At 45.5% G+C, this 12,476-nt stretch overlaps 1 protein-coding gene across 4 annotated transcripts; it reads left to right on the top strand.

Annotated features, from left to right (window-relative positions):
- Positions 1-207: 207 nt before the first annotated feature.
- selp (selectin P) lies at positions 208-11,401 on the top strand. Of its 4 annotated transcripts, XM_029428875.1 has the most exons (22): positions 208-485; positions 572-650; positions 751-1,137; positions 1,231-1,338; positions 1,419-1,604; positions 1,681-1,872; positions 2,464-2,649; positions 2,794-2,979; positions 3,134-3,319; positions 3,474-3,659; positions 3,804-3,989; positions 4,144-4,329; positions 4,484-4,669; positions 4,824-5,009; positions 8,651-8,836; positions 8,991-9,176; positions 9,331-9,516; positions 9,657-9,842; positions 10,036-10,224; positions 10,297-10,482; positions 10,921-11,040; positions 11,121-11,401. In XM_029428875.1, the coding sequence occupies exons 1-22, from the start codon at positions 483-485 to the stop codon at positions 11,189-11,191; spliced, it is 3,753 nt and encodes a 1,250-aa protein (XP_029284735.1). In that variant the 5' UTR covers positions 208-482; the 3' UTR covers positions 11,192-11,401. The 4 variants fall into 4 exon arrangements, with proteins under 4 accessions (XP_029284735.1, XP_029284738.1, XP_029284737.1 ...); XM_029428878.1 differs by lacking the exon at positions 4,824-5,009; XM_029428877.1 differs by lacking the exon at positions 4,484-4,669 and having other exon boundaries at positions 210-485.
- The last annotated feature ends 1,075 nt before the right edge of the window (positions 11,402-12,476 follow it).

Here is a 12,476-nt window from a genome sequence, read left to right as displayed (position 1 = left end):
AAATGCAGTTACTTTTATTCACTTTAGTACACAGTTAATAGATTAAGCTAAGCAGTCGCCGGCTGCTCAATGCTCCATTCCCTGATATTTAGTTAGCTAAGCACTTTCTTTCTAACATACTGTATGTTAAAGCTTCATTTGGATATACATAAGTGTGTATTTGTGTGTACGTGACGGGTCATGCATATGTAAACTCATTTAAAAGTTATCTTGTATCTTGTTGTTATCTTTGACATTAAATATCATGAGTATACTAGGTGTGTGTGTGTGTGTGTGTGTGTGTGTGTGTGTGCGGTGCATGTGTGTCTCACAGAGTTATGGGTGGTAGAGTTGTGTCTTTCCTGAAAGGAAGTTACAACAAACATGATATTACAAAATTGATCATTGACTCACTCCCTGGAGGACAATTACCACCACTTTGCTATCGATCGTCAGCAGAGTGGAGTAAATGCAACGACAAGATTAACTGAAGACGGATCAAAATGGTAAGACCTGTGAAATATCAGCACAAGTCTTTTACATTCATACTTATATGCAATTATGGGGGGGGGTTTCTTTATTTTTATTTCAGATGTTTCAAGAATCAGTTGATAGGAGACAAAGCCTGCGTCGCATCGTGCTGTTAGCTGCGTTCGTTGTATTTGTCCAAGGTAGGTCTGCGTAATCTTACCGGCTCCAGACTCTTTCAGTCTCTTCTTTTCTTGCTTCGCTGGTTTAATTGTGTCTCATCGTCCCTTCACCTAATCTGAGAGCTGAGCAGCGGAGGAGGAGCGCAGGCATGGACCTACAGCTACGACACCACTATGCGCCGGACATGGGTTCAGGCCCGCCAGTGGTGCAAGGATAACTCCACAGAGATGGTGCAAAGCCGGATCCAGGAGGAGAGTGTTTTCCTCAACGATTTTCTGCCACCTTACCCAACACATTACTGGCTAGGCATACACAGACTGAGTACAGAGTTCATCTTTGAAGAAACCAATGAGACGGTGCCCGAAGATGCTTTGAATTGGGCGTCAGGGGAGCCAGATAGCAAATTGTTTCAGGACTGTGTTGAGATTTACATTAAGAGGGAGACTGACACAGCCAAGTGGAACAACGAGAACTGTCGTAGGAGGAAGGCAACCGTCTGCTACACTGGTAAAACATTCCTTATTTAGTTTGATGGACACATCTTCTGACCCCTGCAGACTTACTAAAGCATGTGAGATCTCTCTCTCTCTTTCTGTGCAGCTTCCTGTAAACAGGATTCCTGCAGTGACAATGCCGACTGTGTGGAGACCATAGGGAACTATACCTGCCAGTGCCATCCTGGTTTCCTGGGGTCACGCTGTGAAGAGGGTGAGCAAAGTTCAAACCACTCTTTCTGTGAGTTAAATCAAATGTAATATTGTTCTGTTTTTTTGTTTTTTTCCCTTTAGCAATTGCATGCGAACCCTTGCTGGATCCAGAACAAGGTTCTCACTACTGTTTGCAATCCTATGGGTCCGATCGTTTCAACTCTTCCTGTCGTTTCCACTGTGCACTTGGCTTTCACATAGCAGGCGAGCCCCAGCTGCTCTGCCAAGCCAGCGGACGTTGGAGCCACCCTGTTCCTCTGTGTCAAGGTTTGTCAAGGATATCAACAATGTCAAAACTGTTGTTTTTTTTCCAATTACATATGTTTTTCACTGCCCGTCTTAGTTGAACAGTGTCCAGTTCTGGACCGCAGCAACATCAGTGCAGGCCGTATAAACTGCAGCCACCCCATTGCACTGTACAGCTACAACTCCTCCTGTGAGGTCAGGTGTGATGAAGGCTTTGAGCCCAGTGCACCGGACCAAATACTTTGTGACCACATCGGCCAGTGGACCGCCAGTGTCCCAACATGTGGAGGTAAAGTCGTTGCCTTTAAATGTAAAATGACACCCTGTTATTTTCCATCTGATCTTTGTTTTTGTGAACACTTGACCCCTGTTAATAGATTGACGGCCACCTTTTACTAATACTTAGCTGGCCTCAATGTGCAGTCACATCCTGTCCAGACTGCACAGCAGATCAGATTCGGGTCACGCCTGTTCTCACTTATGTCAATGAGAAAACAACATTGTCATTTAATCTGGGTGGGAAGTTACTGTTTCCCTTGGCTGTAAATGATGTCAGCATGGTTATTCATTACCCCACCTCATGTGCATGCTATGTTTATAAAAGTGCAGTCATAATACACGTATTTCAGAAAACCATTGATTTCTATTGAGTGGACTAAGCTTGATTTATATCTATATGACGGCAGACACAGAGTGCACCTCTCTGGGCACATGGAGTGCAGACATCCCAAATTGCATCGGTAAAAAAAAGTATAAATATGTGTATTATTGTTTGTTACTCACATGGAGCTCTTAATGTAATGCTTTAGGTGACTTGATTGACTTTACCATGTAGAGCTCTTAAATATATTTGCTTCTCCCGCTCTCTGTTCCCCTCCAGCTAAGAGATGTCCCACCCTGAACTCCTCCTCTCATGGCTCCTTCGTCTGCTCTGATCCTCATGAAGAGTTCAGTTTTGGATCTCGGTGCACATCAAGCTGTGAGGAGGGTTTTGTCTTGAATGGGACGGTGGACACAGAGTGCACCTCTCTGGGCAATTGGAGCGCAGACATCCCAAGTTGCTTCGGTAAAATAAAGTATAAATCGGTGTATTACTATCTGTTATTAACATGGAGCTCTTAATTTAATGCTTTAGGTGACTTGATTGTACGTCTTTACAATGTAAAGCTCTTGAATATATTTGGTTCTCCCTCTCTCTGTTCCCCTCCAGCTAAGAGATGTCCCACCCTGAACTCCTCCTCTCATGGCTCCTTCGTCTGCTCTGATCCTCATGAAGAGTTCAGTTTTGGTTCTCGGTGCACATCAAGCTGTGAGGAGGGTTTTGTCCTGAATGGGACAGCAGACACAGAGTGCACCTCTCTGGGCAATTGGAGCGCAGACATCCCAACTTGCTTTGGTAAAATAACATTTTAAAAAGTATAAATTGCTGTATTATTGTTTGTTACTCACATGGAGCTCTTAATTTAATGCTTTAGGTGACTTAATTGTACATCTTTATCATGTAGAGCTCTTAAATATATTTGCTTCTCCCTCTCTCTGTTCCCCTCCAGCTAAGAGATGTCCCACCCTGAACTCCTCCTCTCATGGCTCCTTCGTCTGCTCTGATCCTCATGAAGAGTTCAGTTTTGGAACTCGGTGCACATCAAGCTGTGAGGAGGGTTTTGTCCTGAATGGGACGGCAGACACAGAGTGCACCTCTCTGGGCAATTGGAGCGCAGACATCCCAACTTGCTTTGGTAAAATAACATTTAAAAAAGTATAAATTGCTGTATTATTGTTTGTTACTCACATGGAGCTCTTAATGTAATGCTTTAGGTGACTTGATTGTACGTCTTTATCATGTAGAGCTCTTAAATATATTTACTTCTCCCTCTCTCTGTTCCCCTCCAGCTAAGAGATGTCCCACCCTGAACTCCTCCTCTCATGGCTCCTTCGTCTGCTCTGATCCTCATGAAGAGTTCAGTTTTGGATCTCGGTGCACATCAACCTGTGAGGAGGGTTTTGTCCTGAATGGGACGGCAGACACAGAGTGCACCTCTCTGGGCAATTGGAGCGCAGACATCCCAACTTGCTTCGGTAAAATAAAGTATAAATCGGTGTATTACTATCTGTTATTAACATGGAGCTCTTAATTTAATGCTTTAGGTGACTTGATTGTACGTCTTTATCATGTAAAGCTCTTGAATATATTTGGTTCTCCCTCTCTCTGTTCCCCTCCAGCTAAGAGATGTCCCACCCTGAACTCCTCCTCTCATGGCTCCTTCGTCTGCTCTGATCCTCATGAAGAGTTCAGTTTTGGTTCTCGGTGCACATCAAGCTGTGAGGAGGGTTTTGTCCTGAATGGGACAGCAGACACAGAGTGCACCTCTCTGGGCAATTGGAGCACAGACATCCCAACTTGCTTTGGTAAAATAACATTTAAAAAAGTATAAATTGCTGTATTATTATTTGTTACTCACATGGAGCTCTTAATGTAATGCTTTAGGTGACTTGATTATACGTCTTTATCATGTAGAGCTCTTAAATATATTTGCTTCTCCCTCTCTCTGTTCCCCTCCAGCTAAGAGATGTCCCACCCTGAACTCCTCCTCTCATGGCTCCTTCGTCTGCTCTGATCCTCATGAAGAGTTCAGTTTTGGTTCTCGGTGCACATCAAGCTGTGAGGAGGGTTTTGTCCTGAATGGGACGGCAGACACAGAGTGCACCTCTCTGGGCAATTGGAGCGCAGACATCCCAACTTGCTTTGGTAAAATAACATTTAAAAAAGTATAAATTGCTGTATTATTGTTTGTTACTCACATGGAGTTCTTCATTTAATGCTTTAGGTGACTTGATTGTACATCTTTATCATGTAGAGCTCTTAAATATATTTGCTTCTCCCTCTCTCTGTTCCCCTCCAGCTAAGAGATGTCCCACCCTGAACTCCTCCTTTCATGGCTCCTTCGTCTGCTCTGATCCTCATGAAGAGTTCAGTTTTGGAACTCGGTGCACATCAAGCTGTGAGGAGGGTTTTGTCCTGAATGGGACGGCAGACACAGAGTGCACCTCTCTGGGCAATTGGAGCGCAGACATCCCAACTTGCTTTGGTAAAATAACATTTAAAAAAGTATAAATTGTTGTATTATTGTTTGTTACTCACATGGAGCTCTTAATGTAATGCTTTAGGTGACTTGATTGTACGTCTTTATCATGCAGAGCTCTTAAATATATTTACTTCTCCCTCTCTCTGTTCCCCTCCAGCTAAGAGATGTCCCACCCTGAACTCCTCTTCTCATGGCTCCTTCGTCTGCTCTGATCCTCATGAAGAGTTCAGTTTTGGATCTCGGTGCACATCAACCTGTGAGGAGGGTTTTGTCTTGAATGGGACGGTGGACACAGAGTGCACCTCTCTGGGCAATTGGAGCGCAGACGTCCCAACTTGCTTTGGTAAAATAAAGTATAAATATCTGTGTTACTATCTGTTATTCACAATCAACAGAGAAGCTCTTAATTTAATGCTTTAGGTGACTTGATTGACTTTACCATGTAGAGCAGTCTTTCTCAAGTAATCCATCCATCCATCGTCTACCGCTTATCCGGGATCGGGTCGCGGGGGCAGCAGCTCCAGTAAGGAATCCCAATCTTCCCTTCTCCGGGCCACATCCTCCAGCTCCGACTGGGGGATCCTGAGGCATTCCCAGGCCAGTGAGGAGATATAATCTCTCCACCGAGTCCTGGGTCTTCCCCGGGGTCTCCTCCCAGCTGGACGTGCCTGGAACCCCTCCCTAGGGAGGCGCCCAGGTGGCATCCTTACTAGATGCCCGAACTACCTCAACTGGCTCCTTTCAACATAAAGGAGCAGCGGCTCTACTCCGAGTCTCTCACGGATGGCTGAGCTTCTCACCCTATTTCTAAGGGAGACGCCAGCCACCCGTCTGAGAAAACCCATTTCGGCCGCTTGTACCCGTGATCTCGTTCTTTCGGTCATGACCCAGCCTTCATGACCATAGGTGAGGGTAGGAACGAAGATCGACCGGTATATTGAGAGCTTTGCCTTCTGGCTCAGCTCTCTTTTCGTCACAACGGTGCGGTAAAGTGACTGTAATACCGCCCCCGCTGCTCCGATTCTCCGGCCAATCTCTCGCTCCATCGTCCCCTCAATCGCGAACAAGACCCCGAGATACTTGAACTCCTTCACTTGGGGTAATGGCTCATTCCCTACCCGGAGTAGGCAATCCACGGGTTTCCTGCTGAGAGCCATTGCCTCAGATTTAGAGGTGCTGATCCTCATCCCAACCGCTGCACACTCGGCTGTGAACCGATCCAGTGACTGTTGAAGGTCACAGACCGATGATGCCATAAGGACCACATCATCTGCAAAGAGCAGCGATGAGATCCTACAGGTCACCGAACTGCAACCCCTCTCCTCCACGACTACGCCTCGATATCCTATCCATGAAAATCACGAACAGGATTGGTGATAAAGCGCAGCCCTGGCGGAGGCCAACATTCACTGGAAACGAGTCCGACTTACTGCCGAGTATCCGGACACAACTCTCGCTTTGGGCGTACAGGGATTGGATGGCCCTCAAAAGTGACCCCCTCGCCCCATACTCCCGCAGCACCTCCCACAGTATCACCTGGGGGACCCGGTCATACGCCTTCTCCAGATCCACAAAACACATGTAGACCGGATGGGCGTACTCCCAGGCCCCCTCCAGGATCCTTGCAAGAGTAAAGAGTTGGTTTGTTGTTCCACGACCAGGACGGAATCCGCATTGTTCCTCTTCAATCAGAGGTTCGACTACCGGCCGAACCCTCCTTTCCAGTACCTTGGAGTAGACTTTACCAGGGAGGCTGAGAAGTGTGATACCCCTGTAGTTGGCACACACTCTCTGGTTCCCCTTTTTAAATAGGGGAACCACCACCCCGGTATGCCAACCCCTAGGCACTGTCCCAGACTTCCACGCAATGTTGACGAGGCGTGTCAACCAAGACAACCCCTCAACACCCAAAGCCTTCAGCATTTCTGGACGGATCTCATCAACCCCTGCGGCTTTGCCACTGTGGAGTTGTTTGACTACCTCAGTGACTTCCATCAGGGAAATTGACGATGATCCCCCATCAGCTTCCAGCTCTGCCTCTACCATAGAGGGCGTGTTAGTCGGATTCAGGAGTTCCTCAAAGTGCTCCTTCCACCGGCCGATAACCTTCTCAGTTGAAGTCAGCAGGGTCCCACCCTTGCTGCTGTTGTGGAAGTTTTCCTGCTTTACTCTGGAGAGATGTATATAAAGTCAAATAAATGGTGATAGAGACAGAGTTGTCTTTTTGCATTTATTTGAGATCTCAAATTGGCACCAGTTCTACAGAATACAACATAATCTGTAGGAGGGCACAGTTTGAATGAGGATACATAGACAATTTATATACTCTTGTTCCGTGACTTTTTAGTGACTGAGTCATAAACACAGCAGGGGACAGGGGACAAACTTCTGATGACCTATAGAACAATAAAACATCGGTCAATAAGTGATTGATCAGCACATCTGTTATTCACTGTAAACAAGCAATAAACCAAAGATGATCTCTGTTAGATTAGTTCATTTTGATGTTTGTAAGGTCATCTCCTACAATCTGATGAACTCAGTCCTGGGAAACTCAAACCTTTTAGCTTTAGGTATATAAACATAAACATTTGTTTCTTGGAGCAACATAGTATCCTGACCGTCTCCTTGATAACAGTTATGTAAACACTAAAACAAATGTCACACCCAAGATTCTTTCTCAGAGAGTTAATCAGTATGTAAATCTAAAGAGAGAGGACCATCTGTGTCCTGTTTTACAATGCCTCCCCCATTAAGACAAGAAAAGGCAGTTGACCCTGGCTTGCTAAGGGAATTTGTAAAGTTGTGCAAATGCATAGAAAGAGAAATAGGCAGATCATCACTTGTAACATTATTAGAACATTATTTAAACAGTAGACATTTAAATTGCTATTACACTGTACACAGCTTGGATGGTTCCTCGCTTCCCCCTCCTGAGGTGCCGGATGGTTTTCCAGAAGCACCTTGGTGCCGACCGAAAGTCCTTGTCCATAGCTTCTCCGAACTTCTCCCACACCTGCTGCTTTGCTTCTGACACGGCAGAAGCTGCCGCCCTTCTAGTCCTTCGATACCCTGCAACTGTTTCCGGAGTCCTTCCGGATAACATAACCCGGAAGGACTCCTTCTTCAGTCGGACGGCTTCCCTGACCACCGGGGTCCACCACGGTGTTCGAGGGTTACCGCCCCTTGAGGCACCTAAGACCTTGAGACCACCGCAGCTTCAGCAATAGAGGTTTTGAACATCGCCCACTCAGGTTCAATGCCCCCAACCTCCACAGGGATGTCTGAAAAGCTCCGCTGGAGGTGTGAGTTAAAGATCCCCAGGACAGGGGCTTCCTCCAGACGTTCCCAGTTCACCCACACTACCCGTTTGGGTTTACCAGGTCGGTCCAGAGTCTTCCCCCACCCCTTGATCCAACTCACCACCAGATGGTGATCAGTCGACAGCTCCGCCCCTCTCTTCACCCGAGTGTCCAAAACATGCGGCCTCAGATCAGATGATACGATTACAAAATCGATCATTGACCTTTGGCCTAGGGTGCTCTGGTACCACGTGCACTTATGAGCATCCTTATGTTCGAACATGGTGTTTGTTATGGCCATTCCATGACTAGCACAGAAGTCCAACAAAGAGTGGTCCGTGAGTATATTGGTAAAATGTCACATTTGAAATGAATATATTATAAGTTTAAAGTGTTTCTCAAACTGTTTAAAAATGACTAATAGGCCTATAGACCCTAACCCTAACCCTAACCCTTTAATGTGTGATATAGAGAAGGTCACATAGAGCTCATTATTAGGCTGTCATTCGTAATATATTGTTGGAGTGGTAAACAGGCCTATTATTTTTGGATATTTGGGGAGTCAGGTGGTCCGTGAGTGTTTTTGTATTGGTTAAGTGGTCCTTGGTCTGAAAAAGTTTGAGAAACACTGATGTAAAGCTCTTAAATATATTTGCTTCTCCCTCTCTCTGTTCCCCTCCAGCTAAGAGATGTCCCACCCTGAACTCCTCCTCTCATGGCTCCTTCGTCTGCTCTGATCCTCATGAAGAGTTCAGTTTTGGATCTCGGTGCACATCAAGCTGTGAGGAGGGTTTTGTCTTGAATGGGACGGCAGACACAGAGTGCGCCTCTGTGGGCAATTGGAGCGCAGACGTCCCAACTTGCTTTGGTAAAATAACATTTAAAAAAGTATAAATATGTGTATTATTATTTGTTACTCACATGGAGCTCTTAATTTAATGCTTTAGGTGACTTGATTGTACGTCTTTATCATCTAAAGCTCTTAAATATATTTGGTTCTCCCTCTCTCTGTTCCCCTCCAGCTAAGAGATGTACCACCCTGAACTCCTCCTCTCATGGCTCCTTCGTCTGCTCTGATCCTCATGAAGAGTTCAGTTTTGGATCTCGGTGCACATCAAGCTGTGAGGAGGGTTTTGTCTTGAATGGGACGGCAGACACAGAGTGCACCTCTCTGGGCAATTGGAGCGCAGACGTCCCAACTTGCTTTGGTAAAATAACATTTAAAAAAGTATAAATATGTGTATTATTATTTGTTACTCACATGGAGCTCTTAATTTAATGCTTTAGGTGACTTGATTGTACGTCTTTATCATCTAAAGCTCTTAAATATATTTGGTTCTCCCTCTCTCTGTTCCCCTCCAGCTAAGAGATGTCCCACCCTGAACTCCTCCTCTCATGGCTCCTTCGTCTGCTCTGATCCTCATGAAGAGTTCAGTTTTGGATCTCGGTGCACATCAAGCTGTGAGGAGGGTTTTGTCCTGAATGGGACGGCAGACACAGAGTGCACCTCTCTGGGCACATGGACTGCAGACATCCCAACTTGCTTCGGTAAAGAAAAGTATAAATGTTTGTATTACTATCTGTTGTTCACATGGAGCTCTTAATGTAATGCTTTAGGTGACTTGATTGACTTTATCATGTAAAGCTTTTAAATATATTTGGTTCTCCCTCTCTCTGTTCCCCTCCAGCTAAGAGATGTCCCACCCTGAACTCCTCCTCTCATGGCTCCTTCGTCTGCTCTGATCCTCATGAAGAGTTCAGTTTTGGATCTCGGTGCACATCAAGCTGTGAGGAGGGTTTTGTCCTGAATGGGACGGTGGACACAGAGTGCACCTCTCTGGGCATGTGGAGCAGAGAATTACCCCACTGTCTGGGTAATTAATCATAATATGAGAGAGCTGCACTTTCCATATACCCCCTCCTGCTGGGTGCACATTAATGTACACTTGTACATATGTTTATATCATAGCTGTGTCATTAAACTGTCATGTCTTGAATCTTGTTAAGTATTGAAGGAAATTAGGATTATTTGAAGCTGATGGTCATATTCTTTGTTGTTATCTGCAGCGCGACCATGCCCCCTTGTGGCCAACGCTTCGCCACATGGCAGGGTGAACTGCAGCCATCCGTTCTCTCGTTTCAGCTATGGCTCCCACTGTGACTTTAAATGTAATGAGGGCTTCTTCCTGAGAGGAACACCAACTCTGACATGCAATAACTCAGGCCGCTGGAGTCAGGATCTGCCCACCTGCCAGCGTGAGTGCTTACACAACCTCAAACTTCTGTCTTGCTGTTCTGGTATTCATTTCTGTCTTTTCCACATCTTAGCCCTACAGTGTGAGGATATCCGTGCCTCTTTATCCCTGTCTGTGAACTGCTCACATCCTCTGGGGAACTTCAGCTTTGGCTCTCAGTGTCTTTTCACCTGTGAAGAGGGATTCTCCCTGTACGGCACAGAGGTGCTGTTTTGCTCCTCCACTGGGTCTTGGAATGACAGCCTGCCTATCTGCACGGGTAAATAGATTTATTGTCTGCACGCTGACATGCTCACAATGTGAACATGCTGCTATTAAGCAGGTCTTACATCTAATTAAGTGATCACTAAATTCACAAGGATGCATCATCTGCAAACTTTAAATGTCTAGATCTCATTTTGTGCCACTCCATCAGGTCGATGTTGAAATATTTAACTGCACAAGTTTGAACTTTGACCTGCTGGTTGTGCAAGAGGAAAAGTCGGTGGATCCCCAAGCTCATTAGTATTCATCCTCAGGGAACTATGAATATCTGTACGAAAAACATGGTAATCCATCCAGTAGTTGTTGAGATATTGCAGTCTGGATCAAAGTGGTGGACCGACAGACCAATTAAAAATAGTGATGAATGACCTGCTGATCAAGAAACATGCAGTAGGGACTGTTTTTTAACTGTGATCTTTATGTGTTCCTGTAGAAAATATGGGAACTGGGACTGCCATGATGCAGTCTTCAGGTGTAAAAGCAGCCTACATTGTCGGGCCACTGGTCCTGATAGGACTGGCTTTGTTGCTTATAATACTATTCAAGAAAAGAGGTGAGACATACTGCAATGCTGCTGCACAGTTTCACACATACTGTAGCACTAAAGTGTATTCTTGTTTCCGATCTTTGCAGGGAATCCCAACATGTCTGAAGCACCAGCATGGGGAGTCAGAGACAATCCAGCATTTGATTTTGAGTCTTGATTTTTGCAGCAAAATCATTTCAAATACTGCAGCCTCATGCTTGCTCTTATTATATGTAAGTGTGGTTTGTGTACGATACTGGTACTAAAACATTACAGTAGGATTAGAGCTTTGCATTAATACTTACACAAAGTAAAGTGTGTGTGCATCACCTGCTTTGTGTTTTTGCTTGATTGCTTGATTGCTTGATCAATAAACTATCAAACAATTCTTGAATTGTCCTTTTTATTGTATTAGCTGACTCACCAAATACCGCACCTTAAATGATAAATGAATGACATACAGTGCCAGCATTCACGCTTATATTTACATTATACACCGGTGGCAGAGGCTACCATACAGGGTGCCACCTGCTCATTAGGAGCGATAAACATGTGGGTTTCAGTATTTTTGCCCAAGGACACTTTGACACGTAGGCTGCAGGAGAAGGGAATCCAAACCACGACCTTTCGGTCGGTAGACGACCGCTCTACCTGATGACCCGCAGCAGGCGCAGGAGGCTGCGATCAACCCATTCTTTGTCCGTGTCCATGTTCATTAGGTGCAGAATGGTGTGACCCTGTCTTGCCGGTGCCCTCCCTCGCAGCTCAGTTTACCCACATGTGACCTCCCCCATTGGAACTTATACTGTGGGGGTCAACTGGCACAAAGTGTCAGTTTAGCACATTCAGTAGCCAGAAAGCTTTGTGTCACTGAGTGGTGAGGAAGTGATCTATTATCCGTCTCAGCTCAATGTGGAACACTGGGCACTGATCCCACATCAAAGGGCAATTCACTGCCTCTGAACTGAGAGTCACATGGTGTTGAAAATATGTTTCATATTAGGGTTGATGTACATTTTGTATTAAACCATTGTCTGGTTCATATGGAAGTTCTAGTGTATGGCAGTATCTGCTGTAGAGAGTGTTCCCTGTGTATGTGTGCCAATAGTATACCCCCAGACCAATGGAGGATCTTCAACAAAGCGTGTGCATCTGTCTTGGCGCTGCAACAGCATGAAGCCAATTATAGCGGTTAAAAGACAGAGGGTTTGCGGCCTGTGGTTGGCATGAAGGGTGCAATAAATAACCACACTGTCGACAGGAAACTGTTTGGCTACCGTCAGAATAATAATGAGGTTATTGCTACCCGCTGTGACCGTATGATCACGGTTTGATTATTTTTCTCATCCCACCCACTGCTGCTGGCAACCATATATGCGTGCCAACTGCGCACAGACTCGCACACGAGAAGGAAAAAAAAAAGCCCCGCAGGTGAGCACCTTGGCTTCCTTCCCTCATTTTTA

Source organism: Cottoperca gobio, chromosome 4, assembly GCF_900634415.1.
Source record: "Cottoperca gobio chromosome 4, fCotGob3.1, whole genome shotgun sequence".
NCBI lineage: Eukaryota > Metazoa > Chordata > Actinopteri > Perciformes > Bovichtidae > Cottoperca > Cottoperca gobio.
This window is presented reverse-complemented; position numbering and strand designations above follow the sequence as displayed.